This window comes from Erythrolamprus reginae, chromosome 4 (genome assembly GCF_031021105.1).
Source record: "Erythrolamprus reginae isolate rEryReg1 chromosome 4, rEryReg1.hap1, whole genome shotgun sequence".
NCBI lineage: Eukaryota > Metazoa > Chordata > Lepidosauria > Squamata > Dipsadidae > Erythrolamprus > Erythrolamprus reginae.
Genome location: NC_091953.1, coordinates 36,399,808 through 36,425,209, shown reverse-complemented (window position 1 = coordinate 36,425,209; position 25,402 = coordinate 36,399,808). Strand labels below are relative to the sequence as shown.

Here is a 25,402-nt window from a genome sequence, read left to right as displayed (position 1 = left end):
AGTGCTTATTATATTGGGTGGCCTAGTGCTTGTTATGGATTGTTTCTATTTTGTATATATGTAAATAGTACTTATTAAGCATAACTAAGTCTGTGTCTTTTTCTTTGGCTTTACCACACATCCACACTCTGTTAAAATTCTCTGCTCAGTGTATGTCAAAGGTCTCTTAGCCTAGCTATACTGAGACATACCAACATATATCATGGGGACTGTCTAGAGCAGAGGTCTCCAACTTTGATGACTTTAAGACTTGTGGACTTCAACTAATTCAGGGAGTTGAAGTTCACAAGTCTTAAAGTTGCCAAGGTTGGAGACCTCTGCTCTAGTGATGTGTGCTCTTGAACAGAAAAAATATTACCTTCCTGATCTGGTTCATCACATTCAATAACAGGCCCCACTATCCTTTTGTTGGCATTGTAAAAGATTATAGCTTTATGTTCCACTAAACCTCCACAAATTGGTGCTGTTCCACTATAATTTTTAAGTATTTTGTGCATGCTGTACAAAGCTGGTATGACCACAGTCCTTCTTTAGAAGTGCTTATATAACTTGGTTACCTGTTTCTCCAATGCCAGGAGCAAACTAAGATCAAGATGAGGGTGGTAAAAACCATGACCAACACAGGTACTAGCACAGCTATCAATGCTACATCTGAAAACCATTAAGATATAGAAAATGTTAAGTTCATAAACGCATTAAAAACAAACTTTGATACATTTCTTTTTAGCTAGGTAAATACTGAAGAGTACCAAAATAAGTATTATTAATGTTGTGCATTATTTTATTATGCTATCTTTTAGATACCTTTTGTAACATTCGGGGTTACAGTAGTATTCTTGATCTTAGGAGCAAACGTTGTTTTACTGGTCTGCAATGGAAAATCGTTGCTGTTCCTGGGCGGTGCAGGCAATGTTGCTCTTGGAGACCGAACTTAAAACCAAAGCAAAATCTTAAATAAATTATCTGACTGTTTTGATATTTGTACAAATATCCAGTAAAAATGCATATAGCATCCATAATATTTGGAGATATTTTCTTAGACTGCCATGAAGGTTTTATGACTGCTAAGAACTTTTCAGTGTAAAAAACAGTCGACTTCTCATTTAGCAATTTTGTACGCAAAATCTGCATGTCCTATTGGCTACTACAGAAATATATATTAATTAATCATTTCTAGTGAATGAATTTCAGTGGGTTAAAAATAAAGTGAACCACAAAAAGGCACTATTAATGCTATGCAATTAATAGTGCTGCAATGCTATTTATTTTTGTTTAGATATAAGTACCTTTGGTTACACTTGGAGTTAACATAGTGCTCTTGACCTCAGGGGTGAAGGCTGTTTTATCAATCTGCAAAGAAAAGTCATTGTTGCTCCTGGGTGGTGGAGGTAATGATGGTCTTGGAGCCCGAACTTAAATAAAAGCAAAATCTCGAGATGACGTAATTAATTTAAAATGTAACAAGTATCTTTCTTTTATATAATGTTACTCTTTCTCAAAATATCTGTTAAGAGTGCCAGCAACTAAATGTGAATAATTTTCATTATTCTTCTAATATGTAAGATATGAATGTCCAGGACCAGCCAAGTAAACCAATGAAAACGAAACAAATATTTGAGCATATTGGCATAATGAAACACGGGACTTACCGTAACAGCTCCTTCCCCTCGCTTGAATATGTAGGATCACTGTTTTAATGCTCACTGGGAAAGAAGCATCTTTTACCCAGTTTTAGTAGATAAGTAGAATGCTCCAGCAAAAAAGGAGACAAGAAATCCAACTGCTAACATTTAAACTATTCCCTATCAATAATAAAAGTTGAGATACTCTCTTTGACATAAAAAAAAGGAGAAGGGTCTCTGGATCAGAAGAAATACATGGGGGAAGAGGAGGAGAGAAGAGGTCACCTCTCCAGGACGTTCTTCCGGATTCAGTTACAGAAGTCCAGATGTATAAACATACTTTTCGCAACAGATGGAGAAATAGCTACATATGCTGTTTAGACTCTGCCTCAACTGATTCCTCAAATATTGATTGATTGATTTATAAACTTTAAATAGTTGCTGATCTCACAAAATATGACTCTAGGCAGCACATAACCCTGGTCATGTTCTTGTCAGAGATCCAAAAGCACGCTCAATATTTTTCTCTTTTATACTTCGGTCTGAATCCCAACTGAAAGGGATCCAGATAACCCGCTTCATTCAAGGTCCTCTGAAGCTGCTGTGGAGCACCTTCATAACCACCTTTCCCCAAAAGACAAAAATATGCCACTATAGGGACTCCAGCAATACAAAAGCAAGATGACCTCTGGAGGAAAATCAAGGCTCGTTGACTAATTTAAACAAGCAATTCTTATTCCTTGCACAGTGCTTAGGTCAGGGCTCAGTATTTGATTCAAATAAGAAAAAAAAATCTTCAGTATGTTAGGAGCTGGACTAGCTACTCTTTCTGATAAACTGGTTGTGAGGGTTAAATGCCCATACGATATCATCCTCTTCCTCCATTAGTAAATTGTACATTTTATAAAGAATAGATCAAATGCCACTTGACTTACCAATATTAAATTGACACCCCAGTAATTCTACTTTCATTGCAAGTTTTTGATGCCATTTCAAAGGGTTTATTCTAACAAAGCGAGCAATGATGGGTGGGATGAAGTTATTGCGAACTTCCTGATAATAGCCTGTGTTGCCTTGAAATACCTAGAAAAAAATGATCATATAGTGTGTAATACAAGATTTGCCATGGGGTTCCATTTTCTTTTCTAAAGTGTTTCCTTTTCAAATTAAAAGGGAAATTATGATGATCTCTTATGACTTTGTCAGATTATTTCATAGATGCACGAATCCCAGCAACCAGTTAGGTCCCACAGAGTGGATCTTCTCCGGGTCCCGTCAACTAAAGAATGTCGCTTGGTGGAACTCAGGGGAAGAGCCTTCTCTGTGTCGGCCCTGGCCCTCTGGAACCAACTCCCCCCAAAGGTTAGAATTGCCCCCACTCTCCTTGCCTTTCGTAAGCTGCTTAAAACCCACCTCTGCCGTCAGGCATGGGGGAATTGAGACCTTCTTCCCCCTAGGCCTTTACAATTCTATGCATGGTATGTATGTATGTATGTTTGGTTTTTTATATTAATGGGTTTTTAATTGTTTCTAGCATCAGACTACAGTGATCCCTCGATTTTCACGATCTCGTTCTTCGCGAAAGGCTATATCGCGATTTTTCCCACCCAATGACGTCACTCTCTTCCTTCCTTTCTCATCTTTCTTTCTCTCTCTCTTTCTCTCTCTTGCTTCTTCCTCTCTCACACTCTCTTCCTCCCTCTCTCATCTCTTTCTTTCCTTCTCTCTCTTTCTCTATCTCTCCCCCTCTTGCTGGCGGGTGGCGGGCGGGCGAGCGGGGGCATCAGCGAGGAAGACCCAGGGAAGGTTCCTTCGGCCGCCCAGCAGCTGATCTGCTCGGCAGCGCAGCGAGGAGCCGAATCGGGGTTTCCCCTTTGCGTGGGCGGCGGGGAAACCCCGATCTTCGTCTGCTCGCTGCTGCTGCGCTTCCGAGCAGATCAGCTGCTGGGCGGCCGCAGCAGCAGCGAGCAGACAAAGATCGGGGTTTCCCCGCCGCCCACGCAAAGGGGAAACCCCGATTCGGCTTCTTGCTGCGCTGCCGAGCAGATCAGCTGCTGGGCGGCCGAAGGAACCTTCCCTGGGTCTTCCCCGCCACCCACGCAAACTCCACCATCTGCGCATGCGTGGCCATGAAAAAAAGGGTGCGCATGCGCAGATGGTGTTTTTACTTCCGCAACCCTACATCGCGAAAAATCGATTATCGCGAGGGGTCTTGGAACGGAACCCTCGCAATAATGGAGGGATCACTGTACTATTGTACACTGCTTTATTGTTGCTGTTAGTCGCCCCGAGTCTCCGGAGAGGGGTGGCATACAAATCCAATAAATAAATAAATAAATAATAAATAGCAGGCATTCATTTCCCAAAGCACTGATGAAATATTCACTAATGCAAATTCAATGACGTAATCATTAAAAACCAGTAATGTTTAAAGTGCTTACTTTTATATTATGCAGGCTAAAGCTTGCAAGAACAAAAATAAAAAAACTGAGAGTAGACATGATTATTATATAAACACCATGCAGATGTTCTCAAGATTCAAGGATGAGAAAAAGACAACAAAAAGCTGATTATCAGAGAAAGAGATAGAGGGCTCAAAATTTCAAGGTGATATTATAGTTGATCATTGTTTAGTAACAGCAGCTTTCAGCAGTAAGGCAAACTCATCTCAGCCCTGTTCTTGAATGGTCTGCTGTTAAAAATACGGGATTCTGTGTCTAAATGCCACACCTAATATGATCACACTACAACAGAAATCCATAATAGGTACCATGATTAAAGTAACGTTATCTGACTCAGGGCTGATTAATGAAAGGCAATGCCAAATCACTTCCATTCTATAGCCAAAAACACTGTATGGAGATATCCATGAAGTCATCAAGAATCAACAGCTCAGATTTCTCTTTTTACTATTCTTACTAACTCATATTTTAGAAATTGCTAGATAATCTCAGACACACACACGCATTTAAACATCATTACTGTGAAACTTAAAACGTTCCCTTACCACTATCAAGTTTGATGTAGCAAAGTTTAAATATTCCCCCTTCTTCCTTTTTTTTTAAAGCTACAAAGCCCAGAAGAGGGCAGTCAAAAGTTAGAATTAACATCGGTATATGATTTTTTTCCTGACCTTATTCAGCATTCAATACGCCATGAAATATCACCAAGTCAGAAATTCAGATTTCCAACAAAACTCATTAACACCTCTCATTTCCATAACACAGGTTTGGCCTCTAAGGTATTGATCTGCACCTCTTAGTAGCTTTCTCAGCATGGCCATGTAACTGACATTGGGAATTGTTAGCTTTCTATGAAATTTATGTTTTTAAGTAATCATCTTCACTTAGCAGAGGCAATGTGACTTTTGCATCATATCCACAGACATTTTGATAAATCTCCAGGAAAAAAAATGCACTTTTAACACTGTGCCTTTAAATTTTCTCCTCACACTGTTACCTGTCACAAAAATTCCGGCAACTGCAGTTAACACCACCAACTGCTATAACCTTCAACTGTCTTTTCTGCAATTTTTTTTTCTTTTATTATTCTTAAACTTTAACGTTCTTAAACTTTACTGAAGCATAACAAATTATTATGGGTATTTTCTGGGCCTGTAACCCATTTTGTTAGCTTTATGTTTATGTTTTTAAGTAATCTTCTTCACTTCATTTAGCAGAGTATTATCACAGCAGAATTGTGCAACACAATGTATATTGGGCACATAAATACTCTAACTCCAATATAAGCTCTTGCTGCATCTCTTGTGTTCAGCCTGTGATTTTAAAAGAACCACATTTTTGTCTGCATTCATTTGCTCCAGGCTTCCAGACAACCTCTGTAAGTTTTTGATAAGGAACTCTGCTACAATATAGTAATTACTGTTGTGTTTGCCTATTCCTGGGATTCTGTCCAGCTGCTACAATATAAGCAGCATGGAGAATACTTTAGATTTTACTTTATTTTAGAAGAGACTCAAAACTGCTAAGATTTTTATTTGTAGTAAACTTTAAGTACTAAATTCAGTGGTGTGCATCTTATTTTGGGAGGCTCACGCTGGGACAGACCACAATCTCTCTATGGTCAGCAAATATAAGCACCTTCATACTAAAGAAGAGCTCTAAAATGGTTTTTCAATATCATTTCAAATGCATGCAATGATTTCCTGTAATATTTTAATCTCACCTTATCTCTCTCAACACCAGGTTCTCTGTATACTGTCCACTTCTGTCCTTCGTTGCTATACAGAATCCTATAAGCAGAGACATAATAATGGTACTCTGCTAAGGTGCTGCCAGTTGTAATGATACCTGTGAATCAGAAGGTCCCCTTTATAATTAACAAATATAAAATATAAATGTGTATGTATTGTATGTGTGTGTTTATATACTGACTGACTGACTGATTTTGGGACATTCTAAGTGTATCCTCTATACCAGTGATTTTCAACCTTTTTTGAGCTGCAGCACATTTTTTACATTTACAAAATCCTGGGGCACACCACTAACCAAAATGACACAAAATGACATTCTAACACAGTACATATTATACATATAGTTAATAATATAGTTTCTAAATGTATTTATACTCAGTGTGAAACCTGGGCCTGTTTCGATGAACACAAAAGGGCAGGAATGGTAGAAAGACACACAGGAAGCTCTTCCTCAACAGTTCTCAGTCTCTCTCTGTTTTTAGTTTTTATCGCAGTCAAGCTTGAGAAGCTCAGCTCACATAGATATGTAGTTGAAAATGGGAGCAATCTTTGTTGGCCAGAATGGGGAACTCCTTGGCAACAGATAACCAAAAACTGTCCAAAGGAGGATCAGCAAACTTTGGCTTTAAACCACGATTAGAAATCAGGACCACGGGGAGCAGTAGCAGCTTCAACTACTTGCCACGGCCACACAATGACAAGTGCGTGGCAGCCCGAGCAGGGACCTTCCTGGGGGTGGATGAGAGGCGGCCTGCTATTGGTTCATCGCTAGTGGTCGGGATGAATCCTAAAAGGTGATTGGTCAGTGAGCGTTCCCTGTGCCTCCACTCTTCCTGTCGCTGATAGCTAGAGGGATTGTGAGGGGAATGTTTATGTTCGGATGGAGGCAGCTGATGGTGGGCTGGATAAATGCCCTCCGTGGGCCATATCTGACCCGCGGGCTGTAGTTTGGGGACCCATGTTTAATTTCCCCATGGCACACCTGACCAAGTCTCACGGCACACTGGTTGAAAAACACTGCTCTATACAGTAGAAAAAAACTCCTTGCTCCTAATTTATAAGTCATATGCTACTGTAATATCAGCCTCATAATAACCTTTCTGATTTTATCGAGAAAGAGTGAGGAGAAGGGAAAAAAGGGTGTATTTTAGCACAATTGCTTTTTAACATATCTATCAATTCTCTGATTAAAGCCTTTCAGAGAGTTGTTGTCCGTGAGCTTGGTTCACAGATTCAAATTACATTCCAGCAGCAATCAAACTGTTTATGGCTAAAACAGTTGCCCAAATATTATATGGGATACAATCTGTCTCTAGAAAGGTAGAAATTCTTAGCTGTAACTTCCTATGCCTGATGGATTTTATGTTTATTACTTTTTAAGAGATTCTATTTCTTACGTTCGTATTCCTGGTGGCCAAATGTTTTCATCAAATCATACAATTGTGCAAAATGTTTAAATTACTCATGATAATGAATGCTGCACCAAATTATTTATCTTTTCCTTCTGTCAAGGCCAATCAAAGATCTAAATGACATTTGATTTTATTTGGTGATATGGTATGCTATCTTAAATCTTATAAATGGATACTGCATAGAGCATTCTGTCTTACTTTCTCTCAAATTAAATTCCAATTTTTAAATTATTATTATTTTAATTTTTTATTCAATTAAACATGAAACTCAATCAATTGAACATTTAAAGATGGATCGTAAATACCATTGACTGGTGTTAATGGTTGATAAAGGTTGCTGCCAGCATCCTAGGTATCAACCAAGTATTTTAAAAAAATATATGATGTTCTTTAAAAATATGATGTTATATTGTTGTTGTTATTATTATTAGTATTATTATTAGTAGTAGTACACCGCAAACAAGATTTACATGCTGGATTTTGTATCACAATATCACAAGTTGAATACTTCCCAAGCGTCTAGGACTGTGTGATGTATTTTGGTATGATGCGCACAGATCCAAGTACAGTGGCTTTTTGCAATTGACAGATTGTGATTGTGTCAATGTTTATTGTTTTCAAATGCCGGCTGAGGTCTTTTGGCACAGCACCCAGTGTGCTGATAACTACTGAGACCACCTGTACTGGTTTATGCCCGAGTCACTGTAGTTCTATTTTAAGATCCATATTATTATTATTACTACTATTATTATTGTTGTTTTGTTGTTATTATTATTATATAAAAACAGTAATGCACAGCAAATGAGATTTATATGCTGGATTTTGTATCACAATATCACAAGTTGAACATTTCCCAATCATCTAGCACTATGTGATGTATTTTTGATATATTTTGATATATATGTGTATTTGATGAATTGTTGTTATTATTGTTGTTGTTGTTATTATTATTTTCCATTTAAAATATTTTCTATCTACCTACCTGTTATTCGCTGTTCTTTGTTAAGATCTATTTGCAACCATTGATACTCATCATTAGTAAAAGTTGCCCAAGAGTGTCCAGGCCTTTTCAACCTGGCTCTTTCTGGCTTCCAAGTGCTTGGTTGACCCAGCTGCTCAGGCCATTCTAAAAATGAGGATGCATTAATTTGTGAATCAGCAATTACTCCAGATTCCATTCCAAGAGTCCCATAACAACCTGAACACAGACAAGAAACAAAAGCAGATTAAATGAATTTGGCAATTGTATTGTGTCTGCAACTGAATATTCAACGTAGAACAAGAGACATATGCAGTATATTCAGAAAGTATTCATTTTTTGTCAATTTTGTTATGCCGCAGTCGAATTCTACAGTTGTTGAAATCTATTTTTTGTTATTAATGTACACATAGTACCTCATTATGACAAAGTGAAAGCATAACTTTAGAGATGTCTGTAAATTTATTAAAAAGAAGAAAATGAAATATTTAATTTATTATTTATTAATTACATGTATAGGCCGCCCTTCTCCTTGTAGACTTAGGGCAACTTGCAGAATAAAATTCAATCTTGCAATAAAATAAAAGTAATTAATTATGAGCAATTTAAAAAGTTAAGAAAAATTAAAAACCCAATATAAAACAGTCAATCATCCGTCACTGGGCGCAGCGGGAACTATCACTCAAATATCACATTGAAATAAATATTCAGAACTTTTGCAATAACACATGAAATTTTGCTCTGGTGTTTCCCATTTCTCTTGATTGTTGCTGACATGTTTCTACACCTTGGGAGTCCTCCCGTAGTAAATTAATTTGATTAAACATGATTTGGATAGGCACATACAGTGATACCTTGTCTTACAAACTTAATTGGTTCCGGGATGAGATTCGTAAGGTGAAAAGTTCATAAGACAAAACAATGTTTCCCATAGGAATCAATGGAAAAGCGATTAATGCGTGCAAGCCCAAAACTCACCCCTTTTGCAAGCTATAGCGCCTGTTTTTGCACTGCTGGGATTCCCCTGAGGCTCCCCTCCACGGAAAACCCCACCTGCGTACTTCCATGTTTTTGCGATGCTGCAGGGGAATCCCAGCAGGAGAATCCAAGCATCGCAAAAACGGGCGCTTCGCTGGCAACGGGAGTCCGGAGGTATGGTTTCCCAGGAGGGGAGCCTCAGCGAAATCGCAGCATCGCAAAAACACAGAAGTCCTAGAAACCCCACCTCCGGACTGCCATGTTTTTGTGATGTTGCAATTTCGCTGAGGCTCCCCTCGCTGGGAAACCCCCCCTCTGGACTCCCGTTGCCAGCAAAGTGCCCATTTTTGTGCTGCTGGGATTCCCCTGCAGCATCGCAAAAACATGGAAGTACGGAGGTGGGGTTTGCCATGGAGGGAAGCCTCAGGGGAATCCCAGCAGCGCAAAAACGGGCACTTTGCTGGCAATGGAAGTCCGGAGGCGGGGCATCCCAGCGGCGGCGACTTGGGTTCGCAAGGTGAAAAAAGAGGCAAAAAAATCTTAACCCCCGGGTTCGTATGTCGAAAAGTTCGTATGACGAGGGGTTTGTAAGACGAGGTATCACTGTACCTCTCTATAGAAGGCATAACAACTGACAAGGCATACTGTAACAGAAAAAAAGCCATGAGGTCAAAGGAACTGCCTGAAAAAATCAGAGACAAGATTATTTATTTTATTAGATTTCTATGCCGCCCTTCTCGAGGCGACTCAGGGCGGTGCACAACATTGAGTACAACAATATATAAGAAATCTAAATAACTATAAAAGATTATGGCAATTTACTAAAAAACATTTTTAAAAGACCCCATGTACACACACATTTATCCAGTCAATAATACCTAGTATCAGCCGGAGACAGTCTCATCACTTATGCCCCCATGCCCACTGGCAGAGGTAGGTTTTTAAAGCTTTACGAAAGACCAATAGGGAGCGGGCGGTACGTATCTCCGGAGGGAGTTTGTTCCATAGGTCTGGGGCCACCACAGAGAAGGCTCTTCCCCTAGGCCCCACCAGTCAACATTGTCTGGCCAACGGAACCTGGAGAAGGCCAAATCTGTGGGACCTAACTGGCCGCTGGGATACATGAGGCAGAAGACGGTCCCGAAGATCATCGGGTCCAAAGCCATGTAGGGCTTTGTAGATCATAACCAGCACTTTGAATTGGACCCAGAGATCAATTGGCAACCAGTGCAGTTCATGGAGTGATGTTGAAATGTGGGCAGATCTTGGTAGTCCCACTATAGATCGCGCAGCTGCATTTTGCACAATCTGTAGTCTCCGAACACTTTTCAAAGGCTATTGAACATTTGCAAGATTGCAAGGGACAGATCTGGATAAGGCGCTAATAAAATTTCTGTTGCACTGAAAGTCCTTAAGAGCATAGTGGCTTGCATAATTCTCAAATAGGAGAAATTTGGGACAACCAGGAATCTTCCAAGAACTAGATGCCTAGTCAAACTGAGCAATTGGGGGAGAAGGGACTTAGTAAGAAGAGTGGCCAGGAACCCGATTGTCACTGATTTAGGCTTAGGGACACTCCCTGAATCTCCCAACCAGAGCCCTGATTTGAACCCTATTGAACATCTCTGGAGGGCCCTGAAAATGGCAGTCTGACAGTCACCATCCAATCAGCAGAACCTGAGAAGATTTTCAGGGAAGAATGGCAGAAAATCCTCCAATCCAGGTATGTAAAGCTTATAGCGTCATACTCAAAAATAATTGAGACTGTAATTACTGCCAAATATGCTTCAACAAAGTTCTGAGTGAAGGGTCTGAATACCTACGCCAAACTGATATTTCTTTTTTTTCTTTTTAATAAATTTACAGACATTTCTAAAATTATGTTTTCACTTTGTTATTAGTGGGGACTGAGTGTAGATTAAATGAGAAAAAAAATTAATTTCAACAGCTGTAGAATCTGGCTGCAGCATAACAAAATTGACAAAAAGGGAAAGAGGTGTGAATAATTTCTGAATTCACAGTACATATTCAAATACAATAAATAAGTCATTATGCGCTTTCACAGAAAATGTATCTATTGGGTTGCACATTTTATAATTACTAATGCAATTATAAAGAAGATGGATTCAATGCCATTTTTGTTCATAGCAAATATTAGAAACAAAAGTTAATAATCTCATGTAATCACAAGGCTGTGTGTTTAGGAAATCAGCAATTCCTACAATAACAGGAAACAATCTTCTTCTGCGCCAATTTTGAAATGGTATTGAAAGACTTGGGGGGAGGGCATAGAATAAAGGAGAAATACATGGCTAAATAAAGTCTAGATCTTGTTAAAACACCAAGAGGCATGAAGGCTTACCACTGGTTTTAAAAGTGAAGAGACCTGAAGACAGAGGACCTCTGTGTAAAAAACAAATCACAAATCTGTATTTACTATCAACATATTTAAAGTTTTTCCTTGATTTCGTCTATATGTTTATTAAAATACTTCTAAAAAATACACCATGTTTGCAATAGTGTTCCCTCGATTTTCGCGGGTTCAAACTTCGCGAATAGCCTATACCACGGTTTTTCAAAAAATATTACCGTATATACTCGAGTATAAGCCGAGTTTTTTAGCCCCAAAAATGGGCTGAAAAACACAGCCTCGGCTTATACTCGGGTCATTGACAAAGTCACCACACGAGGGCGCCATTGCTTGAGCGAGAGCGAGGAGGCACCAGCTTTTGTCCCCTCTGGCACGCCGTAGTTCCTCTCCCTAGCTCAAGCAAAGAAGGCAGCCATTTGCAATGGTGAGTCGAATTAAAAAGGCCCGCTGCTGTCAGATTCTACTCCCCCTCCTTTGAAAGGATTTAAACTGTTTAAAAAATGGTATTTTGTGGTAGTTGCTGTCCTTGCTTGGATAGGATCTAATAATGTGTTATGAGGCAGAGCTAGACAGGAATTCTTTTTCTATCTGTCTATCTTTCTATCTATCTATTTTTCTATCTATCTATCTATCTATCTGTATCTATTTCTTTCTTTCTATCTATCTATCTATCTATCTATCTATCATCTATCTATCTATCTGTATCTATTTCTATCTATCTATTTTTCTATCTAACTATTTTTCTTTCTTTCTATCTATCTATCTATCTATCTATCTGTATCTATTTCTATCTATCTATCTATCTATCTATCTATCTATTTTTCTATCTGTCTGTCTGTCTGTCTGTCTGTCTATCTATCTTTCTATCTATATCTATCTATCTATCTATTTTTCTATCTGTCTGTCTGTCTGTCTATCTATCTTTCTATCTATATCTATCTATCTATCTATCTATTTCTATCTATCTATCTATCTATTTTTCTGTCTGTCTGTCTATCTATCTTTCTATCTATATCTATCTATCTATCTATCTATCTATCTATCTATCTATCTATCTATTTCTATCTATCTATCTATCTATCTATTTTTCTGTCTGTCTGTCTGTCTATCTTTCTATCTATATCTATCTATCTATCTATCTATCTATCTATCTATCTATCTATCTATCTATCTATTTGGTTTTCTATGCTGATAACCTCACAGCAGCTAATGCTGAAGCTCTTCTTTGGATACACTTATTTGTTTGATTGTTTGTTTGTTTATTTATTTAATTGGATTTGTATGCAATCCCTCTCCAAGGACTCAGGGTGGCTCACAGCATATATAAAAACAGAACAATAATGTAAATCCAATTAATGATGAGAAGGAATCCAGTTTTGAAGGATTTTAACTCTTAGGTTTTAGCTTTGTTCCTGATCGAGCTACTTTTTTTACTTTTTAATTTATTGTTAATATTGTTAATTTGTTTACCCTCTTTTAAATTTACAGAGCTAGTTTACTGATTTTCTTTAAAATAAATATTCTAAAACATGTCTCAATTAATGTAATTTTATTGTTTTCCATTTTTATAAGTTACCAGTAGCCACTGCATTTTCTAACCTCGGCTTATACTCGGGTCAATACGTTTTCCCAGTTTTTGTGGCAAAAATTGGTGCCTCGGCTTATACTCGGGTCGGCTTATACTCGAGTATATACGGTAATTATTTATTTATTTATTTATTTATTAATTATTTGGATTTGTATGCCGCCCCTCTCCGAAGACTCGGAGTTTTTTCGCGGTTTTTTCCCTATACCACGGTTTTTCCCACCCGATGATGTCATATGTCATCACAAAACTAATAATTTTTGCAAATAAATAACAAAAAAAATAATTATTGTTAATAAATAATTATGTTTATAAATATCAGGATCACTAAGTGTCTTATTCAATGGTGAGTACCAGTAATAATGGTGAGTAAATGGTTTTTAAGGAAATGGGAAATGGTAATTTAGGGGTTTAAAGAGTTAAGGGATGGCTTGTGATGCTGTCCATAGCCAAAAATGGTGTATTTACTTCCGCATCTCTACTTCGCGGAAATTCGACTTTCGCGGGCGGTCTCGGAACGCATCCCCCGCGGAAATCGTGGGAACACTGTATACCATTTTGCATGATTGTTTATCAGATTAGTAGACTATTTTTAAATCAGATCAAAATAAGATTATTTTGAATGTGAAAGTTCACGTTCAGATTAGCTCACTTCCTACTGAGATCAACAGTTTAGCAAAATTCTTAGTTTTCCTTTCTTGAAGTCAAAACACTGGGCAGCATTTAATAACACGTGAAAGCTAAAAAAGATGTAAATTCCTTGCAAACCATAATGCCAAATATTTCTAGTGGACACTTCAGTTCTCTGAAACGTATTAAACTTCTTCCAAATTTTATTTCTATTTCTTAAAAATACTATCCTCCTTAAAAAAGGATGTTAAGGTGATTCATAACTCATTGTTTTAAGAATTAAAAATATTTACTAATCTACATTTTAAACAACTAGCTATACTCTATTAATCAATGGCATCAATTTCATGAAAAACATATTCTGATACTATTAAAACATGTTTTAAAACTTTCAACAAGGCCTTTTAGTCATTTACTTTATAATAATTTATAAAAGTATTAAAAATACTAATCTGCGTTTAAGGTTTCAGAGCTTAAATTTATATGCACGTCAAATTCTAACACCGAAATGCAATGATTTTTAATAAAACATATACTTACACTTTTGATGTGACATTGTTAGCCAGAGCACTTTCATAATATGGAATACCTTTGCTGATTACGACATTAATTTGACCTCCAAGGATGTTGGATACCACTCCTGCATGTACACCAGCCATGCAAAGGGAAGATGACTTGGAAAGAAGATGGATTTGAAATCATGCATTAATTCACAATATTTTAGCCATTTTGGGTAAAGTGTTATTAACATTCAGTCAGTGTTCAGACTGTTAGTTGGACACTGAAGTTGATACTTTCTGGCAAACTGGTTTATTCTGATTCTTATAATATGCACTGATATTTTATGTGATTTGTATTTGATTTTAAATATTGTTAGTCATCTAGAGCAGTGTTTCCCAACCTTGGCAACTTGAAGATATTTGGACTTCAACTCCCAGAATTCCCCAGACAGCAAATGCTGGCTGGGGAATTCTGGGAGTTGAAGTCCAAATATCTTCAAGTTGCCAAGGTTGGGAACACTGATCTACTGTCTGGGGAATTCTGGGAGTTGAAGTCCAAATATCTTCAAGTTGCCACGGTTGGGAAACACTGATCTAGAGCTACTATGGTGAAATGGATGATTCAATAAATTGACTAAATAATTTAAAAATCATAATGAATGATACTTACATCTCTATAGCCATGAGGTATAGTTCCATAAATTTCAGCAAAAGGAAGCACACACCCAGCTGGACAATATTTGCTGGGGAGGGAGAAAGACAGGTATTTTTAATGTATAACCAGTATATTCTGTGCTGAAATTCTTAACCATTAATAAACTTGATTAAGTAAGTATAATTATTCAAACAAATCAAGTCTGGAGATTTAAGAGGAAGGAATATATTCCTTAAAAACGTACTTTAAAAAAATAAACTGTAGTGCCATGCCTTTGCAAATAATTGGTTTGAAAATATTTTGAACACAACATTGGGAATTCAGTCATTATTTAATGATATATGAATGACAACACAAATAAATATGTACTGTAAAACAAATAAATCAATTAGCAAAAGTTAAGTATTTCTGGGAAGAGTTATACATTGTAAAAGCATTCAATAACAATATTCATTCTGACTATTGAAACTAATTATATAACCTAACCTTTGAAAACCACCGCATATTTATTGTTATGACATAAAAGATATTATGTGATATTACATGAAGAATGGTACTATAAACCTCAGTTCTATTTTAAAATGACTTAGAACAGTTAACATGTTAACAGTACAATCCTCTAAGTTTATTCAGAAGTAAATCAACAATTTGTTTACTTTCAGGTCAGTAGATAGAGGACTGAAGTCAAAATCTTTGTTTAGAATTTTAGTTTGTAAATTTTTGATTTAAAAAAAAAATCATAATGAACCATAGTACAAATAAATCTTGATCTTAACCACAACAAACTGAAATACTTCTTCTGAAAGGAGTGGGAAATAGTATGGAACAATTCATACTAAACATATTAATAAGACATAAACAAAAATGTCCCAGTGCATTGAATACAATTAATTTCAGTCAACTATATGTCATAGTATTGTATATGTACATGCACATAAATGCTTTTTCTCCCAATGAAATATTTTGTTTCGAACAAGAGAAAAAGTGGCTAGTTCATAAGTATCTGATCCTAATTTATAGTCAGAATATTTTTTTAAAAAACAAATTTACCTGAATTCTGGCTCAGAAAAGTGACTTGCAGTATCTAAACATGTTATTAAATCTAGGAAAAATTATAGCAAAAGAAAAATTATGAAATACCAAAATATTTTAAAACAGTGACATAAAAATCCATATTGAAAACTACTGAATCAATCATTTTAATGCATTATACTGATTTCAGTTTCCATTGAATAAATTATGATCTCAAGGAATTACTGCTATTCTTTCTTAGCTATAACGAGCTACATGCCATGGATTAGGAATTAGACTACATTGGGTCTATCAGCTGAAATCACTCTCTGTTGATCAATTCCAAAACAGAACCAAGACATGTTCCAACAAAAAAGTCCAAAAGAGGAACAGAAGATATAGGATAAGCTGAGTTATATCTCGCCCAAACATCACCAACATAGTTGATATGGAAGTTGAAATGACTATGTAATGATTACCAGCACGCTAATGCAATAGAACCTCCAAATAATTATCATTATCCATGACATCTTTTGTGATTGTTTCACGTTGGTACAAATAACAAAGTCAGAGCTTATGTCATAATGCAATGAAACATCTTTATTAATTTTGTCACTATGATTCTCCAGTTAGCTGAAGTAAATTTCAGCCATTCAATTGTTAATTTGGAGCACTAGATATGAACATTAAAAGCAATTACTAACCAATACTTCAATGAGAAAATGCTTAGAACTGTGCTATTATTGATGCCCAGGTTCGCCTGGTGCACCAGTTGCGGCCCTATTTGGACAGGGAGTCATTGCTCACGGTCGCTCATGCCCTCATCACCTCGAGATTCGATTACTGCAACGCTGTCTACATGGGGCTACCTTTGAAAAGTGTTCGGAAACTTCAGATCATGCAGAATGCGACAGCGAGAGCCATCGTGGGGCTTCCTAGATTCGCCCACGTTTCTACAACACTCCGTGGCCTGCACGGGCTGCCGATCAGTTTCACGATTCAAAGTGTTGGTTATGACCTTTAAAGCCCTATATGGCAATGGACCAGAGTACCTCTGGAACCGTCTGCTACCGCACGAATCCCAGCAACCGATAAGGTCCCACAGAGTTGGCCTTCTCCGGGTCCCATCGACTAAACAATGTCATTTGGCAGGCCCCAGGGGAAGAGCCTTCTCTGTGGCGGCCCCGGCCCTCTGGAATCAACTCCCCCCCCGGAGATTAGAACAGCCCCCACCCTCCCTGTCTTTCGCAAATTACTCAAGACCCACCTATATCGCCAGGCATGGGGGAACTGAGACACCTCCCCCAGGCTTTTATATTTTATGTTTGGTATGCATGTGCTGCATTGTTTTAATTGTTGGGGTTTTATATATCTTTTATTTTAATATTAGATTTGTTTACTGTTATATTGTTTTTATTATTGTTGTGAGCCGCCCCGAATCTTTGGAGAGGGGCGGCATACAAATCTAATGAATTGAATGATCGATCTACAATTAAAGAACTGAGAAAAAATAGAGAAAGCTGATAGTAGAAAAATATGCTATTCCAACAGATTATTCCTAAGGAATGCTATCCCCAATCCCAACCTTCAAAGAATGTGTTTCTGATCCCTGCTGTAATAAAAACACTTAGCATCAAGTAAGAAACTCTATTTGGCCAGGAATATGTATTGTTGCTACAAAATGGAACAATTGATTTCAATCACCTTAAATTAATGTATTCGAGTCATATTTTTTGTGTATTTTAATGTCTTGAGATCATCCTGTCTAGATGTGGTTTTATAAATACCTTTGTTTAATTCTTTATACATTATTTATCAGAAACTGGATAACATGAAATGACCTAGTATGGTAAGATTATACAATTATTAAACAGAAATAGATTTGTAATCTGCTAAAATATTGCTAAATTAGATACTATACCTGGTTTATCAGTTGTTGAATATGAAGCAAGAAACCCATGCCCATAAAAATGAACGTCACTCATGAACTGTACTGTAATTTCATTGCTCTTTGATTCATTTAATTTGTCCACCTGAAGGCCCAAACCACAGTATTTTCCTAGAGTAGATACAATAGACATAACACATACGTAAATGTAGTATTAAATATCTCACCATTTAGTAGAACTATATGTTTAATCTACACCAAATATAACAGCTGCACAAACTGAACAAGAATGCAACACAAAATGAACAAGATGCTTCCCCTTTTCAGATTGGGGAAAAGATCAAAAGCAACGTGAGAAAATATTATTTTACTGAAAGAAGAGTAGATCCTTGGAACAAACTTCCAGCAGACATGGTTGGTAAATCCACAGTAACTGAATTTAAACATGCCTGGGATAAACATATATCCATCCTAAGATAAAATACAGGAAATACTGTAGTACTGTATAAGGGCAGAGTAGATGGACCATGAGGTCTTTTTCTGCAGTCAGTCTCCTATGTTTCTCTCAAGGCAGGTTTTTGAGTATCTCTCAGAAATTCAGAGGTACCAAAGACATAGAGAGGTATAGTTTTCTCAACATTTCCAAGCCTACTGAGCTTTGATTTAGTATCAAACCACTTATGACCTAAACATGTTTATCAAATATATTGTTTAATTTTTACAAGGGCTGATTTCCTAATCTGGGAACCCTTTCTAAACTAGAGACAGAAACAGAGTGATTTTCCTAAATCACTTTGTGTGTGTGTGTGTGTGTGTGTGTGAGTCTGTAAATACCATCACTACTGGTTCATGCACGCACAGCGCTTCTGCGCATTCTGCACGTCCCAGGTAGGTGAGCAAAGCTTCCTGGCACTGCCGCCACCGGTTTCACAGAACTGGACCAAACCAGGAGCAACCCAATGATGGGCTTCCCAAGGCATGCCCATGTTACACCAACACTCCGCAGTCTGCATTGGTTGCCGATCAATTTCCGGTCACAATTCAAAGTGTTGGTTATGACCTATAAAGCCCTTCATGGCATCGGACCAGAATATCTCTGGGACCGCCTTCTGCCACACAAATCCCAGCGACCGATTAGGTCCCACAGAGTTGGCCTTCTCCGGGTCCCGTCGACTAAACAATGTTGTTTGGCGGGGCCCAGGGGAAGAGCCTTCTTTGTGGCGGCCCCGACCCTCTGGAACCAGCTCCCCCCTGAGATTAGAACTGCCCCCACTCTCCTGGCCTTTCGTAAGCTCCTTAAAACCCACCTCTGCCGTCAGGCATGGGGGAACTGAGATAACTTCCCCAGGCCTATACTGTTTATGTATGGTATGTTGTGTGTATGTTTTCTTAAATTATGGGTTTTTAGTTTAATTATAAGATTTGTATTGTACAGTACATTGTTTTTCTATTACTGTTGTGAGCCGCCCCGAGTCTACGGAGAGGGGCGGCATACAAATTTAATAAATAAATAAATAAATAAACCCTCCGCTGGTGTATATATGTGGTATGTTGTATTTGTAGCATTAATTTTAATAAGGCTTCTATGAATTTATTCTGAAGTACTTGTCAGTTCCTATAAAAGGAAATGAAACATACTTTCAATGCAGTCTCATTATAGCTCTCCTTAAGATCCAGCAGTTATCTCCAAGAATCAGTTTTACTCTTAACTCCCTTTACTTAAATCACAATACAAGCTAAAAATGTACCTTATCTTTCAAAACAGCAAGTTATTACCAATGACTTTAATTTCAAAACTTCAAGAAACAAGTGCTGCTAATTTGAGTGTGACCTTAAGATTTCTAAACAAGAAAAGCATGTAAAGTATGGCTTATGAAATTCATCTATCATCTGATCTTGTTGATTTTCAAGCTTGATCACTCTTGTGCTTGGGTTCCTTTCCAAATACCAAATTTAGTCTTATTCTATTCCATTTTTGGCCATTAATCATACTGCTGGACAGGCAGACGGGTAAAATCTATGCTCTCTTGTATTATTTCTTTTTTAACATTCCATTGAGTTAGAAATTCATTTTTAGCACACTAATATCCTTTATGTAATCATACTAGAATAAGCTGTATGTAAAGAGAACAAAAGTAGAGAATTATTTGGACCAGTAAACTGTACTTGTAAATCAGGATTGAAAGATCTTTGCCATCTAAAAAACTCAAGTTTTGCTTTTGTTTTAGAGAAAAATCACTGCTCATATAACACTGAAGAATCATAAAGTTGCTATATGTATATTTTATGACAGATACTTTACACCAAGTAATAAATCAAAATTGTATTGTACTCAATACATATGTGTCTTTTTAAATGCTTATTGAACTAACAATCAATATAACTATTAAAAGTGCAGAATGCATAAATGAAAATAAAATAAAGGCAATCAAAAAAGAAATAAACTGTAATTTTAAAAACAAATATAAATATGTTAAACTTTCATTTGTATAAGGCTAATTAGAAAAAGGGAAAATGTAGCCAAGAAATATTACAATAAGCTTATTTCTTTATCCAGTCTTTCAAAACTTCTTCAACCTTTGTGTTATAAAATCAGGTAACATTTTGCTTTGCTTATAGTCAAATTATTCACAGAAACTGGGTAGGAGGAAATATTTTTCTACTCGAGTATATATAATAAACATATATTAATACTAAAGATAAAATATGTTCTTACCTATTTCTGTTCTTGTAGGTCCAATTCCATTATAAATCCTTACATAATTAAAATGACAAGAATCTGAATCATCAATATCAAAATCCCCAAATTTGAGCTGAACTCTCTGTTCAGGCTTAACTCGAATTTCCCATTCACACACTGTGCTATTGGGATAGGCATATGGATAATTAATTGATGTAAATGTTCCACTTTCAGGACCTAAGACAGTATATCCACATCCATCACCTGCAAAACAAAAATTCATCTATAAAGCTGCTTTCTCACTCTTAGAAGAATGTGTATCTGCTGTTCAAGTGTAAACTACAAAGTGAATATGCTATATGTTGGTGTTTCATAATTATGGATTTCGTTATATCCTCTTGGACCTAGCTATACATCCTAAATCTAATCTTGATTTTCTTTATTAATGTGAAATCTGCTGAAATAATGAGGAGGATATTCTGACAGATTTTGTATATACAGTGTTCCCTCAATTTTCGCGGGGGATGCGTTCCAAGACTGCCCGCGAAAGTCGAATTTCCACAAAGTAGAGATGCGGAAGTAAATACAGTACACTATTTTTGGCTATGAACAGTATCACAAGCCTTCCCTTAACACTTTAAAACCCTAAATTACAATTTCCCATTCCCTTAGCAACGATTTAGATTATTACTCACCATGTTTATTTATTAAAGTTTATTTTAAAAAATATTTATTAAAGGTGGATGAAAGTTTGGTGATGACATATGACATCATCGGGTGGGAAAAGCCGTGGTATAGGGGGAAAACCGCGAAGTATTTTTTAATTAATATTTTTGAAAAACCGTGGTATAGACTTTTCGCGAAGTTCAAACCTGCGAAAATCGAGGGAACACTGTACATATAATTAAAGTAAAATCAATATTATTTTATTTGACTTGTATGCCGCTCAATCCTGAAGGACTAAGTGCGGCTCACAACAATAAAACCATAAAACAGTATAAAATCAGTTAATAACATTAATCACAGTATAAGACCCTTAAATCTAATCCATACACTCATACCATGTCACGCATACCAATCAAAACTTATTTTGGCCAGGGTTAAAGATGTTAGTTCTCACAGCCCCCAGGCCTGATGGCAAAGCTAGGTTTTCAAGGTTTTCCGGGGGCAGTACGGACCTTGGAGGATAGTTGGTTCCAAAAAGCCAGGGCTGCCACAGAGAAGGTCCTCTCCCATGGCCCATCAACCAACACTGGTTAGTCGATAGTAACTTTGATCATGACAGCCCACTTTGTTCATGACAGCCCATGCTCTCTACATGGGGTTACCTTTGAAAAGTGTTCAGAAACTTCAGATCGTGCAGAATGTGGCCGCGAGAGCTATCGTGGGGCTTCCTAGATTCGCCCACGTTTCCACAACACTCCGTGGCCTGCACTGGCTGCTGATCAGTTTCCGGTCACAATTCAAAGTGTTGGTAATGACCTTTAAAGCCCTACATGGCATTGGACCAGAATACCTCCGGAACCGCCTTCTACCGCATGAATCCCAGCGGCCGACAAGGTCCCAGAGAGTTGGCCTTCTCCGGGTCCCGTCGACGAAACAATGTCATTCGGTGGGCCCCAGGGGAAGAGCCTTCTCTATGGCGGCCCCGGCCCTCTGGAATCAACTCCCCCCGGAGATTAGAACGGCCCCCACCCTCCTTGTCTTTCACAAGTTACTCAAGACCCACCTATATCGCCAGGCATGGGGGAACTAAGACATCTCCCCCAGGCTTATTATATTTCACGTTTGGTGTGTATGTGCTGTATGGTTTTTAATTGTTGGGGTTTTTATATATTTTATTATTAGATTTGTCTCATTGTTATACTGTTTTTTATTGCTGTTGTGAGCCGCCCCGAGTCTTCGGAGAGGAGTGGTATACAAATCTAATAAATAATAATAATAATAATAGTAATAATAATAATAATAATAATAATAATAATAATAAGAAGAAGAAGAAGAAGAAGAAGAAGAAGAAGAAGAAGAAGAAGAAGAAGGCAAGCTTGCAAAAAGTTGTGTAGAAAAACCCCCAGAATTCCTTGGAGCCTAAAAGTTAAAACATCAACCACTCTTCACCAGACTTTGAACAAACAGTGCTTTAAAATGGTTTCAGCTCTCTCTGTTACGATAATGGATAGTGAATGATTATGTGGTTGTTAGTAATATATCTGGGGGGGGGATGAGAAAAGGGGCAATTGTCATGTCTAAAAATTTTCCTTTACTATTTTAGAATCCTTTTTAATCGGAATTGTGTATTCATTCAATAGAAAATCACAGTCAGGTTCCATATTCATAAATAGCTCTTCTTGACCTTCTAATTCAGTTCCTTATAGCACAATGTTGTAAATATTATGAACAAGTAATTATGGCAAAGATACACAGCGCTGGGACTGATGTGAATAAGCAGGTTGCACTTCTGCTACTGAGAAAAACCATATGTCCGTTTCATGACAGGGGAATTTTAAACTCTCATTTCTTAAGAATGTATAATACCAGTCAAACATTTTATTTTTTATCAAAAACCTATTAAATTTTTTAATTAATTTTCTAAAAAACGGATTGTTTATATTGTTTTATTAAGTCTGAGATAGTAACAAGCTCTTTGCATAATTAATTTTACTATTAATGCAAAACAGATGAGGAAACAACACAGACATCCCTCATTCACTCCCATGGACATTAAAACATTATTTGCAAATGTATTTGGATAAAAAGTAAAATGTACTTTCCCTCATATTCAAGCAAACAATTTGACAAAATTTCGGCTGACTAGGAAGGACGTCTTCGTGACGTCAAAGCTCCGCCCATGGAATTCCCTATTGGGATTCCCCACATCCTTTCCAGCCTCCAGATCGTCCGAAAACGCTGCCGCCGATCGAAAAAACGGCGCTCCGCCAAGCAGCGGCGCCCGACTGTAACCTTCTGAAACAGCCGGGCGCTTCTCGGCGGCCTCCGGAACCCGAACCAGAACTTCCGGCTTCAGGTTCGGGAGAACGCCGAGAAGCCCCCTGGCTGTTTAAAAAGGTGACAAGCAGGCGGCGGCGCTTCTCGGCGGCCTCCCGAACCCGAAAAGTTTGGGTTCGGGTTAATGCCGAGAAGCCCCCCAGCGGTTTTAAAAGGTAACAGCCAGATGGCGGCGCCCAGCGGAGCGCCATTTTGGGATTTTCCCCCCCCCTTGCATGCATTAATCGCTTTTACATTGTTTCCAGTGGGAAACATTGTTTCGTGTTATGAACTTTTCGCCTTACGAAACTCCTTCCGGAACCAATTAGGTTCGTAAGACGAGGTATTACTGTATTAGTATCCCGCAAATTCAACAAAGGTTTATGGATCAAATATAGAAATGCTAATCATTTATACCATAATCAATTGTTCCATGCACAATCAAAACTTCTGTGTAAAACCTGGCTATATTATCTGTAACACTTTTCTTATTTGATGGGACAAAATTAGAAAAGATGCTGAGAGACACATAAAACAACAAAGAAAAATGAGTCTTTTTTCAGTATCAGTGTACAACAGTATAGAAGAGGGAGAATGGATTCCATTTAACCATGACCACAAGACCAAGTTTCATTATAGCTGTTGCCAAATAAAAGAGTTAGGTTTACTATACAATAGCTTGTATAGTAACCCTAACCCTAGCCGTAACCCATCTGACTCTGAAGGTAAACTGTATAGAAATAGAGGGATCTGTAATCAATGAAATTAGCTGCCTTCCACAAGAGTGATCAAACCATGTTTGGCTATATTTTGGCATGAGGCCTTGCAGCTATTTATTTAATATCATCCTTTGATAATTCTCTTAGTTTGACTATATTTGAGTAAATGTAAGAAATCAAGGGAAATAGTTGAATCTACGGAGTGCTAATTTTCAGGTCATTGTGGAAAATCTGAATTTATGCAAATTTATTTTTCCCTACAATAATGCAAGGCAAAATAAACTATGCATATTGACAATAGTCATTCTACAGTAGGCTTTAAGTGCTAAATAGTTATATGACTGCAGTAGAATGTTGACTTTAGAATCCATCACTTATTGTGTCATTAAAACTAAAGAGATGAACAAAACCTTTTTGTGAAAAACACATCCTGCATTACAAACACCTTTGTATACTGTATATGCAACGGCTTTACTTTGAAATGGATCCCAGTCCAAATGGCACAGAATGTAATTTTTTTCAATTGACTTGAGATAGAACTGCAGTTTCTAAATGTCCCTAATCCTCATTCCAAACCCTTTGAAGTCTTTTCCTTCTGTCAAGTTTGGAAATTTAGCATGCCAGTAGTGCCATATGTCAAAGTGCAAAAAAGAAGTTTAAAAATGTTTGCCACATACCTAAGAAAACAACTTCACAAGGAAGGAAAAGAAGGTATCTTAACATTCAGAGGTCAAATTCCAGGGGTTTAACTGTTTTAATTGTACATTGTTTTTTAAACGGTTTTTATAGGTTTTGTATTACTACTGTTGTTTTATATTCCTGTTGTGAGCCGCCTAGAGTCCCTAGGGAATTGGGCGGCATAGAAATTGAATAAATTACTGTAAATAAATAAATTGCATTCCTCAAATCAAAGTAAGCTGACAATTAGTTGTACTAATTGCAGTCTGTGAAATGAATGTTAAATCTAGGGATGCTTTTGTAAGGTATAGAGGACAGATGTACTGTATATATATATTTGGCATCTCATGCTGATTCAATGATTTTGATTGAAAGAACCAGCCTTTTTTTCTTTTAAAAAGAAAAAAAATCCACTTTCCTCTTTCAAATGATCCTCTTCTGTTTTTCCAATTCTTGATTCTTTAATTCCATCCCATTATTTCACATACAGTAATCTTTT

General features: G+C 37.3%; 1 protein-coding gene across 2 annotated transcripts in view; it reads right to left on the bottom strand.

Annotated features, from left to right (window-relative positions):
- DCBLD2 (discoidin, CUB and LCCL domain containing 2) overlaps positions 1–25,402 on the bottom strand; it is a 43,162-nt gene that overhangs the window by 15,858 nt on the left and 1,902 nt on the right. The window contains exons 2-13 of one of the 2 annotated variants that reach the window (XM_070750045.1): positions 20,561–20,788; positions 17,878–18,015; positions 15,996–16,047; positions 14,961–15,033; positions 14,331–14,464; positions 11,567–11,607; positions 8,230–8,445; positions 5,808–5,932; positions 2,558–2,705; positions 1,287–1,412; positions 805–930; positions 558–651 (exon numbers count right to left, since the gene is read on the bottom strand). In XM_070750045.1, the coding sequence (XP_070606146.1) occupies positions 558–651; positions 805–930; positions 1,287–1,412; positions 2,558–2,705; positions 5,808–5,932; positions 8,230–8,445; positions 11,567–11,607; positions 14,331–14,464; positions 14,961–15,033; positions 15,996–16,047; positions 17,878–18,015; positions 20,561–20,788 (1,501 nt within the window). The remainder of the gene's footprint in view (positions 1–557; positions 652–804; positions 931–1,286; positions 1,413–2,557; positions 2,706–5,807; positions 5,933–8,229; positions 8,446–11,566; positions 11,608–14,330; positions 14,465–14,960; positions 15,034–15,995; positions 16,048–17,877; positions 18,016–20,560; positions 20,789–25,402) is intronic. The other variant, XM_070750046.1, reaches the window with a different exon arrangement.